Below are 16,030 nucleotides of genomic sequence, written 5' to 3' on the forward strand. Positions count from 1 at the left end.
CCCCAGAATGCACCACTTCTCACCCTTTCCACACTCTCCCACTTTCTATCGCCTCGGCGGCTGTAGCTTTTCGGTAGGGGCTTTGCTCTTCCCAAGTAGAATGAAACGCTTTAAAGTGGATATGTAATTAGATATCCTTGGAGTTTTTAAGCGTGATTGAATTATACTGTGAAAGGAGTGGGGGGGGCTGTGTATGTTTATGGCAGGGTCGTAAAATGCCCCCCCCCTCTCCTGGTCAGCGAAGGAATACATTGAAAAGAAAATTGACTCAGGCCAAGCGTTTTGAAGTTATCTAAATGAAAATATTTTAAAGTGTAATTGTGTTACTATTCAATACAATGATTAAGCAATTACAAATCAGGGCGTGAGAGATGTTCTGAACCAGATGTGTTCCTGTATGTGGATGGGAAAGGCGTTGCATTTGCCGCCTCTGTTGGATGTGTGAGAGAGATGCGAAAGTAAGACTTTAAATGTTTACGATTGTTCATAAAAAAATCATTAGAAATGCACTGAATGTTAAGTTATCTGGTTAGTCGATGGTAAAGAAATAACAGCTTCAATGATGATACTGGCTTACGTGTTTGTAGTTAAATACAGTAAATGGGTCTGGTAATGTTATGAAGCCATTTTATGTGTTGAATGAACTCAAGACAAAATGACTTTTGCAAAAATTAGAAAGATTAAAGCACAATAACAAGTTTTGCTGGTTCATTTTTAACACTATAGTAATGTTTCAGTAATTACTGGCATTTCCAGTGTAATATTTTTAATGTACATTTATTTTTCAGTTATGTCAGTTCATTTTGAAGAAAGAAGTGGGATTGTGCCCTGCAAGACCCCGTGGGGTGAATGGTATCAAACTATGGATGAAGTTTTTATCGATGTCCATGTTCCAATTGGAACAACTGCGAAAGACATTAAATGTAACCTGGGTAGTAAGGAGATAGCTTTATCTGTCAAGGGGACAATCATACTGAAGGTAAACTGATCCCTTAACATTTACGTTTCTGACACCTACAAGCAAGTTTATTTGTATAGCGCTTTTCAAACACAAAGCAGTTCAAAGTGCTCTGCATAGAACAAGATATAAAAATCAAACAATATATAAGAGAATAAAATCACAAAAAAAATAGGATAATTAGAAGTTACAGTGCAGGAGATTCTAATTAAAAGCTACAGCGAAAAGAAAAGTTTTAAACCTCGATTGAAGAGTTTAAAAGTTGGGGCAGACTTCAGGACCTCTGGAAGGTTATTCCAGGTATGTGCAGCATGGTAACTAAAAGCTGCTTCATCACATTTAGGTTTGACCCTGTGTACAGTAAGCAAACGAACCATTTTCATTTTACTTTGAAATTATAACTTATCTACTTTTCTTTAAATTTTAAAATAAAATTAACTATCTCACTTTTCTGATAATAAATGTCATGTTATTATCCTAATTGTAATTTGGAGGTAATTCAACTGTGGAGCTTAAGTTTAAACAAAATAAATTCTCAGTTAAAATGTTAAGAAATCAAATATTTTCATTTTTTTAATCAGTGACTTATATGTATACTTCATGTTTCCAGATATTATTTATTAAAATACTATATTTGTCAACAAATACAAGTAAGTATTTGTCTTTACTTATTTATGAGCATTTTTGGAAGTGAAGCCATGAGCTCTGTTTGATTTCACACTTGGCAAAAATTGCTAAAGATTGAAATAATTATTTGCACAGTTATACATGTTGAGAAAAACAAATCAGGCTTACAAGAAACCGGTAGTTTGAACCATACTACGTAAACTATTGTCTTGGAAACTGCTTAGATTAAACCATAAAATATAGGAGTAGAATTAGGCCATTTTGCCCATCGAGTCTGCTCTGCCATTTCATCATGGCTAATCCATTTCCCTGTCAGCCCTAATCATCTGCCTTCTCCCCATATCCCTCCTTGCCCTGGCTAATTAAGAATCTATCAACCACTGCCTTAAATATACCCAACTTGAAGACAACGAATTCCACAGATTCACCACTATCTGGCTAAAGAAATTCCTTAAGATTGTTGATACTTAAATCTTTAAAAAAAAAATTCCATTTAGGGAATTAAATCAGATCCTAGCTTTGTGTGGCTCTCTAGATAACAAATTAATCTTGCTTTTTCAGGGTAAACTTTATGGTTCTACTGTTGCTGATGAAGGAACCTGGACATTAGGTAGGCAGTAACTGAAGCCAAAAACAAACATTTCTTCCTGAACAATAAGCTTGTTTTAGTGCTTCAGTGTACGAACATGTTCCATCTTAATACAATACTTAGATAAAAAAATAAAAGTATGATTGAAAAAGAACTTTACTTTCTTCCATCTCAAACAAATTTTATTCTGATAGAGGATAATAAGCAGGTGTCTATAGTGCTGATGAAATGTAATCGAGAAGCCGGGAACTGTTGGTCTTCGTTACTGGAAGGACAGTATAATGCTGACCCTTTAGTACAAGATGAGATGCAGAAGAAGCTCACACTGGAGAGGTTCCAAAGGGAGGTAAGCAACTTAATGCATAGTTTCCAGCATAGTTACTTTGAGAAAACAATAGATATGTCATTGGATTATTATTACCCAGAATTTTAAAATAAATATAATGAAAAGAAAATGTAAAATAGTTAAATTGTAACAACAACATTTAATTCTGAAGCTTCTGATGGTACCAACATTGGTAGCCTGGAGAATACAATAATGAAGTTCTGGACTATCTATACAATTTACAAACTATATGTTGTGTTTTTTTTAATTTCTCTGATTACACCCGAAGTTTCTGTCACTATGAACTAATGCAGTATCATTTTGACCTCTTCAACTGATATATTGTAAGTCTCAGTTCGGCTAGTGGCTTAATCTAGGGGAAGACAGCCCTCAGCCAGGCCAAACTTAAGAAACCTTGTTTGGGTGGATGCTGTGTGATGTGTCCCCTGTTACAAATCAGTACCATGAAATAACAAACAGTGCACAATATGAGATTAATGATTGAGCTTTATAATTCTTAATTTGACTATACGGTTAGTAAAGAAACAAGAAAACATATAGAATAGTACAGCACAGTACAGGCCTTTAGGCCCACAATGTTGTGCCGACCCTCAAACCCTGCCTCCCATATAAGCCCCCACCTTAGATTCCTCCATATACCTGTCTAGTAGTCTCTTAAACTTCACTAGTGTATCTAGTGAAAAGAGCCCATTCTCATGAAGCAGTCTAATGTGCAACGTTGGAGCTCACTGATAAGACCGTTAGTCCACCATCGACGGCCTCCGAGCATCGCTGATCTTTGGACCCTCGCTCCAAGTCCACTCCATCTAGCGGTCAACCAACTCGCTCCAGTCGCGTCTTCTCTCTTCATCTCTCCCTGGCAAAAGACCACAAAATCCCTGCTCCCTGACACGCAAAGAATAACATCCCTCTCATTGGATAGCCTCATATGCCAAAGGCCCATTATCGCTAGTTATAACCCAAACATTGCTGCTACAGAGAAACATTACATTAGCAATGAAACCGTACAGTGCATTACATATAATTCAGAAATTAGTGGAAATGCTCATTTTATTTCTATAATCAATGGGCAGCACTAATAGATGAAAATATTCAAGTTGTAGGGCTAATTGAGTTTGTGACTCTACTGAAAGTCTGCATTTCTCAACAATATGGATGGCTTACAAAACATTTTTTCCACTGTATCTTGGTATATGTGACAATAATAAATTACCAATTAGAATCATAGCAGCATGCTAGATGCTTCCTGATGTGCTGAATATTCTAGCATTTTCTGTTTTAAGGTGATACTTGAGCTCGACAGAGTGAGGAACAAAGAGATCAAAGGGACTTTGTGATGGGAGCTAGAAAATAATATTGAATTTAGTTATGTTGCTGATGAATTAGGATCTCTGTGGAATGTCTTCAAAGAGCATTTGATAGGAGATATGAGGAAATCTGCAGATGCTGGAATTTCAAGCAACACACACAAAAAATGCTGGTGAACGCAGCAGGCCAGGCAGCGTCGATAGGAAGAGGTACAGTCAACATTTCGGGCCGAGACCCTTTGTTTGACGAAGGGTCTCGGCCCGAAATGCCGACTGTACCTCTTCCTATCGATGCTGCCTGGCCTGTTGCGTTCACCAGCATTTCTTGTGTTTGATTGGAGATGTTTGAGGTAAATTCTGCAAAAAAAAAAAAAAAAAATTCTCTTAAAATCAGAAGGATCCTGAAAGTGGTTTTGTAGAAAAAGTCAGAGTTATACAGAAAGGAAACAGCTTTTCGGCCCACTGAGTCCATTCCGACCATCTCCCATACATTTAATCCCACACTGATTACACTCTGTTTACTTTCTCCACATTGTGTGGAATTCATTTCTTTGAAATTAAAGGAAATGAATTACATTGAAGACAATGTAAAGAAAACAATCAAAGTGGTGAAACAATGAAAATTAGAATATTGTTTTATATTTCCCTTTATGGTCATCTTCCTGTGATGTAATTGGGAATTCTCCAGCTTGTTGAATCTTAAGATATTCTATATACAGTATGTTCCATATAAACCTACCAACGCCCACGGCTATCTTGACTATACCTGTACCTTCCCTGTCTCCTGTAAAAATGCCATTTCCTTTTCTTGGTTCCTTCATCTCTGCTGCATCTGTTCCCAGGATGAGACTTCCCTTTGCAGAACATCAGAGGATGGGGTTTCACTTCCTCCACCATTGATGCTGTCTTTGCCTGCGTCTCCTCTATTTCTTGGATGTCTGCCTTTGCCCCATCTTAACAGTATAGCATTCCTCTTGCCCTCACCCATTACCCACTACCCATGAGCCACTTCATCTAGCACATCATTCCCTGCAACCTCTACCATCTTCAATGGGATCCTATCACCAAACCCATCTTTACCTCCTCTCTACTCTCCACTTTCTGCAGGGATCACTCCCTCCATTATTTCCTTGTCCATTCATCCCTCCCCAATCATCTCCCTTCTGGTACTTATCCCTGCATGTCCATTCATTTCCTTCCTCACCTCCATTCAGGGCCCCAAACAGTCCTTCCAGGTGAGGCAGCATTTCACCTGTGAATCTGTTGGGGTTGTCTACTGTATCCAGTGTTCCCCATGTGGTCTCCTCTACATTGGTGAGACCCGACGTAGATTAGGGGATTGCTATATTGAGCACATTTGCTCTATCTGCAAAAAGAAGGATTTCCCGATGGCCAACCATTTTAATTCCAATCCCTGTTCCCATTCTATCATGTCGGTCCATGGCCATCTCAATTGCCACGATGGGCCGCTCTCAAGCTGGAGGAGTAACAGCTCTAGGTAGCATTCAACCGGATGACAAGAACATTGAATTCTCCAACTTATGGTAATTTTTCCTCCTCCCTCTTCCTTCTTCAATTCCCCACTCTGAACCTCCTGTTACTTTTTCTCTTTTCCTCACCTGCCTATCACTTCCCCATGGTGCCTTTCCTCCTCCTGTTCTTTTCCCTGCCTTTCCAGAACTGATGAAGGGTCTCAGCCTGAAAGTCGATTCAGTTCCGTAAGTGCTGCCTGACATACTGAGTTCCTCCAGCACTTTGTGTGTGTTGCCGTGGATTCCCAGCATCTGCAGAATCTCTTGTGTTTATGAATCTTGATTTTTTTTTTGAAGCTGGCAGTACTATAAAGGCTCACACTTCCTTTTAAAGTCTATATGTAAACATCCTAATTGAACTCTTTCTTCCTAGCATCCTGGCTTTGACTTCAGTGGAGCTGACATTTCTGGAAACTATAGCGGTGGAGGTCCAGATTTCTCAAATTTGGGAAAGTGAAGACAACTCAAAGACATGAGGAGTGTGATTATTTTCTGCAGGGCCAACATGTGGGTATTCAGAAGACCAGTGCAAAAGTCAGATTGTTATAGTGCCTGAAGGAGTTAATGGCCCAGAAATTGTTGAGATAAAAATGATGTATTTAGAACTGTTGTCCATGCAAGAAAAGATTCATTATTTGTAGGAGATGGGGATTGACTTATGAATTGCCAGAAATGACTGATTTGTGCTGCTTTGCTATCAATCTCAGGTCATTAAGCTCTCAATGAGGTTGAAGAAACTGTTGGATTTGTGCTATAAATACAGATTTTAAAATGCCAAAGCAAATTAAAGCTGCAGTGTAAGGAATTTATTAAAGGGGTAGTTAATAGAACTGAAACATCATTCAGTCTTAGAAGACAAAAGAACAGTTTAATTTCTTGTCTCACTCCTGCAGATAATTTGTCCCAAAAGTGGTCCAACTATAATTTTTTTTGAGGGAGTGATATGTTAAACATCAAAATAATCAGAAAAGAGCGGTGGAAGCTTATCACATTTAGCTAACCCACAACAACAGATTCAATCCCCATTGGCTAGGGAAGATTCAGTGAAAGTTATGAACTCCTTCCATTTGGCCCTTTATGTGTGGATACAGCCAAGGATAAGAGAGGGAAAACCAAAATCACTGTTCCCACCAATCATATCTGTTTGTTTTTCACTAAATTTTCATTGTTTGTGATTAATAGGCTTATTGATATTGCAAAGCTATATTATACATAGCACTTTACAAACGAGAAAATCTGCAGATGCAGGAAATCCAAGCAATACACACAAAATGCTGGAGGAACTGGACAATATCCAGGCTTGGGCTGAAAAATGTCAAGTAACCTTTGAGCCACTCAAGTGCCAGGCAATGATCATCTCCAACAAGAGAGCTCTAACTATCATCCCTTGATATTCAGTGGCATCACCATCACTATATCCCCTACTATCAACATCCTGGGGTTAATCATTGACAGGAAACTGAACTTGTCTAGCCACATAAACACAGTGGCAACCAGAGCAGGTCAAAGACTTGGAATCCTGTGGCATGTAACTCACCTCCTGACTCCCCAAAGCTTGTCCACCATGTACAAGGCTCAGATCAGGAGTGTAATGGAATACTTGCCACTTGCCTGGATGAATGCAGCTCCATCAACACTCAAGAGGCTTGAGACCATCCAATACAAGGCAGCCCACTTGATTGGTACCCCTTTCATGAGCATCCAGTCCCTCCACTATTGATGAACAGTTGCAGCAGTCTGTACTGTCTACAAAATGCACTGCAACAACACACCAAAGTTCTTAAGACAGCACCTTCCAGACTCACGACCACTACCATCTAGAAGGATAAGGACTGCAGATACCTGAGACACCACCAGTTGGAAATCCCCCGACAAGCCACTCACCGTCCTGACTTGGAAGCATATTGCTGTTCCTTCATTGTCGCTGGGTCAAAATCATGGAATTCCCTCCCTAACAGCACTGTGGGTGTGCATACACCTCAGGGACTGCAGCAATTCAAGAAGGTCAGCACCTTCTCAAGTGCAAGGAGTGATCCAATAAATGCTGGCTTAGCTGGCGACACCCACATCCCATAAATGAATAAATTTTTTGAAAAAGGAACTCAGCAGGCCAGGCAGCATCCATGGAAAGAAGTACAGTTGAAGTTTTAGGCTGAGACTTTTCGGCAGGACTGGAGAAAAAAAGATGAAGAGTAGATTTAGAAGGTGGAGGAAGGGAGAGAGATGCACAAGGTGATAGGTGAATCTGGGAGGGGGAGGGATGAAGTGAAAGAGCTGGGAAGTTGATCGGTGACAGAAATACGGGTCTAGAGAAGTTGGCCACTGGGAGGTGTTCCTGGTGTGGCCTCCTGTATATCGGTGAGACCCGACATAGATGGGGTCTACTTTGCTGAGCACCTACACTCTGTCTGTCAGAAGTGGATCTCCCGGTGGCCACCCATGTTAATTCCACTTCCCATTCCCATTCTGATATGTCAATCCATGGCCTCCTCTCCTGTTGCGATGAGACCTCACTCAGGTTGGAGGAACCTTGTATTCCGTTCGGGTAGCCTCCAACTTGATGGCACCAACATTAATTTCTTGAACTTCTGGTAATGCCCTAACCGCTTCACCATTCCCCATCCCCTTTTCCCTCTCTCATCTTATCTCCTTTCCTGCCTATCGCCTCCCTCCGATGCTCCTTCCCCACCCTTTTCTTTCTTCCATGGCCTTCTGTCCACTCCTATCAGACTCCCCCTGTATTTCTTTCACCAATCAACTTCCCAGCTTTTTACTTCATCCCTCCCCCTCCCAGTTTCATCTATCACCTTGTGTTTCTCTCTCTCCTCCCCTCCCCTCACCTTTTAACGCTACTCCTCATCTTTTTTTCTCCAATCCTGCTGAAGGGTCTCGGCTTGAAACGTCGACTGTAGCTTTTTCCATAGTTGCTGCCTGGCTTGCTGAGTTCCTCCAGCATTTTGTGCGTGTTGCTTATTTCGCAGTTTATATTTGCCACTTACCTCTGATTATTTCAAGCTAATCAAAGTCTAAAGGTAATGTAAAATTCCAAAATAAGATGCAGAATATGAGTTTCTCTATCCAGCAACTTCTGGACCACTTGGTACATTAATGCAATGTTTTTTATTGCTTAAAAATAAAATACTTCACATATGGAATTTGGTTTCTGTGCTATGTTGTATGGATAGGTTGTGAAGGGCCTATATTGCAAGATTAAAATCAAAATATATTTATAAAAATATTGGAGCAATATTTCATTCAGTGTCCTGTAGTTTATCTTGAGAATTATCTTACAGCTCTGCTCACATTGCCCAAGGAATTTACTGAAATTATTTCCAAATTGTTCAGTCTTCATCTTAAGGAATTTTAGGGAAGAAATTTAGTGTTTTTTTAAATACACCTTGATATTTTATTAGGTGAGCTCAGTGACAAAGCATTTATTGAGATGTTCATGTAAATGATTGAATTCTAGTTGATAACATTACAGATTTCCTTCCAAGTAGAAGTTTTGCTCATGCTTTTCATTTTGAAGTTAACTGGCATTTTAAGCATGGTATGTTTCCATACCTAATTTACTGAGAAAATCATTTAATAATCTAGTGCTGAGTTTTCTTTGGCATCATTTGTTGACCACAGTAGACAGGAAATAGGTGGCCAATATTGGAGACTATTCAGTGTTGCTGTAATAGGTCGGTACCATGGTGTAGCAATTAGCACAAAGCTGTACAGCGCCAGTGATTGGGGTTCAATTCAGTGTGGACATGGTGGAGGATTACAAATACAAATACCTGGGGATACGAATTGACAATAAACTGGACTGGTCAAAGAACACTGAGGCTGTCCACAAGGAGGGTCAGAGCCGTCTCTATTTCCCGAGGAGACTGAGGTCCTTTATTATCTGCCGGACGGTGCAAAGGATGTTCTACGAGTCTGTGGTGGCCAGTGCTATCATGTTTGCTGTTGTGTGCTGGGGCAGCAGGCTGAGGGTAGCAGACACCAACAGAATCAACAAACTCATTCGTAAGGCCAGTGATGTGGGGATGGAACTGGACTCTCTCTCACTGTGGTGTCTGAAAAGAGGATGCTGTCTAAGTTGCATGCCATCTTGGTCAATGTCTCCCATCCACTACATAATGTACTGGGTGGGCACAGGAGTACATTCAGCCAGAGACTCATTCCACTGAGATGCAACACAGAGTGTCATAGGAAGTCATTCCTGCCTGTGGCCATCAAACTTTACAACTTCCTCCCTTGGAGGGTCAGACACCCTGAGCCAATAGGCTGGTCCTGGACTTATTTCATAATTTACCGGCATAATTTACATATTACTATTTAACTATTTATGGTTCTATTACTATTTATTATTTATGGTGCAACTGTAATGAAAACCAATTTCCCCCGGGATCAATAATATATGACTATGACTAATTCCCACTGCTGTTTGTAAGGACTTTGTCTGTTTTCCCAGTGACCGTGTGGGTTTCCTCTGCTGTTCCAGTTTCCTCCCATATTTTGAAGACTTGCATGTTAGTAAGTTGTGGCAATATTGGAAATATTTGAGGAGGAAGTGCATATATTTTAGAAAGATGGGCAATTCAAGGCTCTGAGAAATGCTGGTGAAAAGCACTTAAGATTTTGGGCACGGGCTTCTCTTATTAAATTACTACTTCAGCCCTTTAACTCTTCCACCTATTCCCTCCCCCACCCATGCAGATTTCTCTTGACCTAGTCTCACCTATCACCTGTCAGCTTGTACTCCTTTGCCTCTCCTACTTTCTTATTCTTGCTCTGCCCTTTCGTTTTCAAAGTTGATGAAGGGTTTTGGCTACCTGAGTTGCTGAGTTCCTCCAGTATTGTGTGTGTATTATTTAAGATTTTGGACAGATCGAGTATGATTGTACTGAATGGCAAGCCAGGCGTAACCCTCATCAGTCTCTTGAAGCAAAGGGGATAACTTCTCTCAACTTCATCTGCCCCATAATTGAAATGCTCCCACAACCTATGAACTCATTTTCAAAGACACTTCGTCTCATGTTCTCGATATTTATTGCTCTTTTTTTTTGCTTTCTCTTTGTATTTGCAGTTTGTCTTTTGCACACTGGTTGAAAGCCCAAGTTGCTGCGGTCTTTCATTGATTCTATTATGGTTATTACTCTATTATGGATTTAATGAGTATGCCCACAGAAAATTGCTTGTATATGGTGACATATATGTACTTTGATAATAAATGTACTTCAAACTTTGAACTTTTGATGACGAAGACCCACCAAAGCAACAAACAATCTGCTGGACGAGCTCAGTTGGTCGAACGGCATTTCCGGAATGAATTAAGAACTTTTGGTGAATCATGACGCATGACGTAACTCATAGAGACGGACGTGACGTCAGCGCGTCAGACTCCGGACCCGGCGAGGAGGAGGTAGAAGTGGAACAGTGAAGAAGAAATGTCTGATCTGTTCGTGAAACCAGGTAAAGTGAGAGAAAAGCGGTCACTGGCGAATGGACGGAGTTAAAGCTGGCGTAAGTGGGGGGGGGGTGGTGAGCGTTGAGAAGTGTCGGGCATGCAGGCGCTCCGTCTACGTGGCGTTCGATTGTGCTCAGCACCGCTTCATGACGTAATGGTATCCCGGGAAACGCGCACAATACTGGAGGAACTCCGGAGGGTCCCGGTCCGAAAGTCGACTGTTTATTCTCTCCATGGATGCTGTTTGACTTGCTGAGTCCCCTCAGCGTTTTGTGTGTGTTGCTCAAAGTTGCCAGCATTCTTGTGTTTATGGTATCCCGGTTCCGGGAGGAGGGTTGGGAGCAAAGTTCAAAGTAAATTTATTATCAATGTACTATACACCACCCTAAAATTATTTTTCTTGCGGGTAATTCACAGTAAATTCAAAGAAACATAATAGAATCAAGGAAAATCGCACACAGCAAGGTGGAAAGTCAAACTGCAAATACAAAAAGAAAACAACAATAGATGAGCAATAAATAAGGGGTATAGATATGGAAAATGCAAACGGGCCCTTTCCTCTGAAATTGGATGTGACTACAACTAGAGGCATGGGTTAAGCGTGAAAGGTGTGTTTAAGGGGAACATGAGGAGGAACTTCTTCACCCAGTGGTGAAAGTGTGGGACAAGCTGTCAGCGGATGCAGGGTCGATTCCAACATTTGACAGAAATTTATCTGGGCACATAGATGGGAGGGGTATGGAGGGCTTTGGTCCAGTTGAGGTCAATGGGACTACACAGATTAATTGTTCAACACAGACTAGATGGGCCAAAGGGCCTGTGTCTGTGCTGCAGTCTTCTATCTGAACGTGAGATCCTTGAAAGTGAGACCATACTGAGAACAGTTCATTGTTGGGATGAGTGAGGTTATACTCTCTGTTTCTAGAACCTGATTGTTAAAGGGTAATAACTGTTCCTGAACCTGGTGGTGTGGGTCCTGAGGGTCCTGTACCTCCTATCTGATGGCAACAGTACTAAGAGAGCATAGGCTGGATGGTGAGAGTCCTTGATGGATGCTACTTTCCTGCAACAAACTCCTTATAGAGGTGTTCAAAGGTGGGGGGGGGGCAGCAGGTGGGCTTTACTCTTAATGAACTGTGCTGTACTCACTACTTTTTGTAGGCTTTCTATTCAAGGGTATTGGTGTTTTCATACCAGGCTGTTATGCAACCACTCAGGATACTCTTCACCATATATAGAAGTCTGTCAAAGTTTTAAATGAAATGCTGAATCTTCAAGAACTTTTAAAATAGAGGTGCTGCCATGTTTTCTTTGTAATGTCACTTACAAGGGGACCCAGAACAGATCCTCTGAAGATGATAATGCTGAGGAATGTAAAATTACTGACCAACTCCATCTCTGATCCCCAAATGACTGTTTTATGGACCTTTGGTTTCTTCCTCCTGTAATCAATAATCAGCTCCACGGTCTTGCTGACATTGAGTAAGAGGTAGTTGTGGCACCATCCAGCCAGATTTCCAATCTCTTTCCTATATGCTGATTTGTCAGCAGGGATTGTTGCTGTAGAAATGAAGGATAAACGATCAACTTTATTTACATGTACAAACCCCATTTCCAGAAAAGTTGGGATATTTTCCAAAATGCAATAAAAACAAAAATCTGTGATATGTTAATTCACGTGAACCTTTACTTAACTGACAAAAGTACAAAGAAAAGATTTTCAATAGTTTTACTGACCAACTTAATTGTATTTTGTAAACATACACAAACTTAGAATTTGATGGCTGCAACACACTCAACAAAAGTTGGGACAGAGGCATGTTTACCATTGTGTTACATCACCTTTCCTTTTAATAACACTTTTTAATAATTTTGGAACTGAGGATACAAATTGTAGTAGATTTGCAATTGGACATTTTGTCCATTCTTTCTTGATATAAGACTTCAGCTGCTCAACAGTCCGTGGTCTCCGTTGTCTGATTCTCCTCTTCATGATGCGCCATAGGAGATAAGCAGCAGGCCAGTCAAGCACACGCACTCTGTGTCTACAAAGCCACGTTGTTGTAGCCTGTGCAGAATGTGGTCTGGCATCGTCCTGCTGAAATAAGCATGGAAGTTCCGGGAAGAGACGTCGCCTTGATGGCAACATATGTCTCTCTAAAATCCTAATATACGCTTCAGAGTCAATGGTACCTTCACATACATGCAACTCACCCACGCTGTGGGCACTGATGCACCCCCGTACCATCACAGATGCTGGCTTTTGCACCTTTCGCTGATAACAATCTGGATGGTCGTTTTCATCTTTGGCACAGAGAACTTGATGCCCATTTTTTCCGAAAACTAGCTGAAATGTGGACTCACCTGACCACAGCTCACGGTTCCACAGTCTTTCGGTCCATCTGAGATGAGCTCGGGCCCAGAGAACTCGCCGGCGTTTCAGCATAGAGTTGATGTATGGCTTCCTCCTTGTGTAATACAGTTTCAAGTTGCGTTTCTGGATGCAGCGACGGACTGTTGAGTGACAATGGTTTTCCGAAGTAGTCCCGAGCCCAGGTGGCTATAATTGTCACAGTAGCGTGACGGTTTCTTAGGCAGTGCCACCTGAGGGCTCGAAGATCACGCGCATTCAACAGTGGTTCCCGACCTTGCCCTTTACGCACTGAGATATCTCTGAATTCTCTGAATCTTTTCACAATAATATGTACTGTAGATGTTGAAAGACCTAAATTCTCTGCAATCTTGCATTGAGAAATGTTCCTTTTGAACTGACTAACAACTCTCTCACGAATTTTGGCACAAAGGGGTGAGCCATGACCCATCCTTGCTTACAAAAACTGAGCCTTTGATGGACGCTACTTTTATACCCAGTCATGATACCTCACCTGCTACCAATTAGCCTGCTTAATGTGGAGTCTTCCAAACCGGTGTTACTTGAATATTCTGTGCACTTTTCAATCTTGATTTAACTCTGTCCTAACTTTTGTTGAGTGTGTTGCAGCCATCAAATTCTAAATTTGTGTATGTTTACAAAATACGATTAAGTTGGTCAGTAAAACTATTGAAAATCTTTTCTCTGTACTTTTGTCAGTTAAATAAAGGTTCACGTGAATTAACATATCACAGATTTTTGTTTTATTGCATTTTGGAAAATATCCCAACTTCGCTGGAAATGGGGTTTGTATATAATGCATTGGGTACTTACTGTGCTGTGTTGGTGCGGCATTCAACAAAAGCAACATTGAACAATTATAAGAAAGAATTATAAAAAAGTTAGATGTTAAAGTATGGAAAGTGAGTAAATGTGTATAAATACTATTATGTATTCACAATATTAGATTATGAGAACACTCAGTCCTCCTTTATAGTCATTTAGAAATGCATACATGCATTAAGGAATGATGCAATGTTTCTCACAGATATCACAGAAAACAGGACAAACCAAAGACTAACACTGACAGAACCACATAATTATAACATATAGTTACAGCAGTGCAAAGCAATACCATATTTTGATGAAGAACAAGCCATGGGCACGGTAAATAAAGTCTCAAAAGTCCCAGAGTCAATCGACTCCCGAGTCCCTGATAAGCAGGCGGCAAAAGGGAGAAACTCCCTGCCATAAACCTCCAGGCACCGTCAACTTGCCAATGCCTTGGAAGCAGCCGACACTGAGTCCATCCGTCCGAAAACTTTGAGCTTCCAACCAGCCTCCCGAGCGCCTTCGACCTCGCCCCGGCCGCTGAAACACGCAAAGCCGAGAATTTCGGGGCCTTCTACTCCGGAGATTCCGGTTACCACACAGTAGCAGCGGCAGCGAAGCGGGCATTTCAGAAGCATTATAAAAAGTGGTTTAAAGTGTTTTTGCTGTCCAGTGCAATGACTGAGGTAATAGATAAGGGGGATGGGGAGGGTGGCTAAATAGAATGGTTGATCAGATTAACTGCCTGGGGGGGAGAAACTTTTATATGATGTGAAGTTTTTGTTTTAATAGCCATAGCACTTAGCAGAACGAAGCTTTTGGAAAAGGCAATTTGCTGGGTGGGTAGTGTCCACAGTGATTTTGACTGTCCACTTCTTTGTCCTGGACATGTACAAGTCCTGCAGTGATGGTAGACTACAATGACCTTCTCAGCTGATTTGACAGATCATTCTATTTCTTCTATATTGTGAGAGTTTGCTGATAAACCAGACAGTAATGTTTTGACCGGAAGAAACTCCAATCTACAAATCGGTGGATGTGGATGAATCAAAGAGAGGGAGAGCAGACTTTGTTTGCCCCCCCTCACCACCGCCCCCCATTTTGTGAATTCTGAACTGATTTTTGCTCTGGGATAATCTAATCAGAGCAGTTGAATGTGGGCATAAGGAACTTTAGCTAATGACCTGCTAAACCTGAGACCATTCTCGGATGACTAACTATTTATTATGTAAGTGGCAGACGTACCGGAAAAGTGATCTGTAGTCTCACTAGATTCAGTGTCTAGGTCACCTAGTTTTGACAGATTTGAACCAGCCAGAGCTGAAAGGAACAAGGTCAGGGGACAGAAACCATAGACATTAGTTGTAGCCCTGGACTAGAGCCAGTAAGAAGGTGACCCAGGTAGGTCAGGTGATATTGGGCCAGTGGGATGGAGATTCATCAGTTCAACTGATAAGGAATACTACAAGTGTCAGGAGCTCCAAATATGTTATGGTAATGAGAGGACAACCATCGTGGACGAGGAGGACCCCACTGACACATGGAGATCGGGACCACAAGAAATGCCTGACCAGTGTAGACTGCTTTCTCAGGTAATACCTTTTCTCTTCATTGACTGTTCATGAAGGATCAAGGAATTCTAGCGGGAGTGCGTTTTAGATGAGACCATACATACAGATTACTTGTCGGTAAATACAGATTCTCTCTATGCCTCCCTGATCATTATTACAAGGAGTGATTCTTATAACAGATGTTAGGTTCTTTATGATGACAGTTTATATTTGCATCAGTATGTTCTGCAAAAGATGGAATTTTACTGATTGTCTCAAGAAGTACATCCTCTACCGAGCCTTTTTGCTAATGAAGGAGATACATGAGGTCCACATGAGGTCTTGAGAAATATTGATGCCCAGGAAGGTGAATGTTGACATGTTACTAACTGTAGGCTTGTTGCTGATCAGTGAGTAGAGAGGAGACATTTCTCCTGAAGTCAATATGGATCTCCATG

At 41.1% G+C, this 16,030-nt stretch overlaps 2 protein-coding genes across 3 annotated transcripts in view; both read left to right on the top strand.

Moving 5' to 3' along the window:
* Nucleotides 1–2: 2 nt before the first annotated feature.
* nudcd2 (NudC domain containing 2) lies at nucleotides 3–8,583 on the top strand. 2 transcript variants are annotated; one of them, XM_063053164.1, is made up of 5 exons: nucleotides 3–73; nucleotides 789–979; nucleotides 2,147–2,195; nucleotides 2,369–2,520; nucleotides 5,733–8,583. In XM_063053164.1, exons 2-5 carry the CDS (start codon nucleotides 791–793, stop codon nucleotides 5,814–5,816), a joined length of 474 nt encoding a protein of 157 aa, XP_062909234.1. In that variant the 5' UTR covers nucleotides 3–73; nucleotides 789–790; the 3' UTR covers nucleotides 5,817–8,583. The 2 variants fall into 2 exon arrangements, with proteins under 2 accessions (XP_062909234.1, XP_062909235.1); XM_063053165.1 differs by lacking the exon at nucleotides 3–73 and adding an exon at nucleotides 150–458.
* A 2,093-nt stretch (nucleotides 8,584–10,676) lies between these two features.
* The window catches only part of sra1 (steroid receptor RNA activator 1), a 31,633-nt gene continuing 26,279 nt past the window's right edge, over nucleotides 10,677–16,030 (top strand). Inside the window, exon 1 of the mRNA XM_063052660.1 lies at nucleotides 10,677–10,825. Coding sequence (XP_062908730.1) covers nucleotides 10,801–10,825 — 25 coding nt within the window. The 5' untranslated portion in view covers nucleotides 10,677–10,800. The remainder of the gene's footprint in view (nucleotides 10,826–16,030) is intronic.

This window comes from Mobula hypostoma, chromosome 7, assembly GCF_963921235.1.
Source record: "Mobula hypostoma chromosome 7, sMobHyp1.1, whole genome shotgun sequence".
In the NCBI taxonomy this organism is placed as follows: domain Eukaryota; kingdom Metazoa; phylum Chordata; class Chondrichthyes; order Myliobatiformes; family Myliobatidae; genus Mobula; species Mobula hypostoma.

Bases quoted from the DNA above. Each gene is read 5' to 3' on its own strand.
- nudcd2 (XM_063053164.1), top strand. From the start codon at position 791: ATGTCAGTTCATTTTGAAGAAAGAAGTGGGATTGTGCCCTGCAAGACC. The intron at 980-2,146 runs GTAAACTGATCC...TTGCTTTTTCAG, and splicing joins AGGGGACAATCATACTGAAG to GGTAAACTTTATGGTTCTAC. The intron at 2,196-2,368 runs GTAGGCAGTAAC...TTATTCTGATAG, and splicing joins TGAAGGAACCTGGACATTAG to AGGATAATAAGCAGGTGTCT.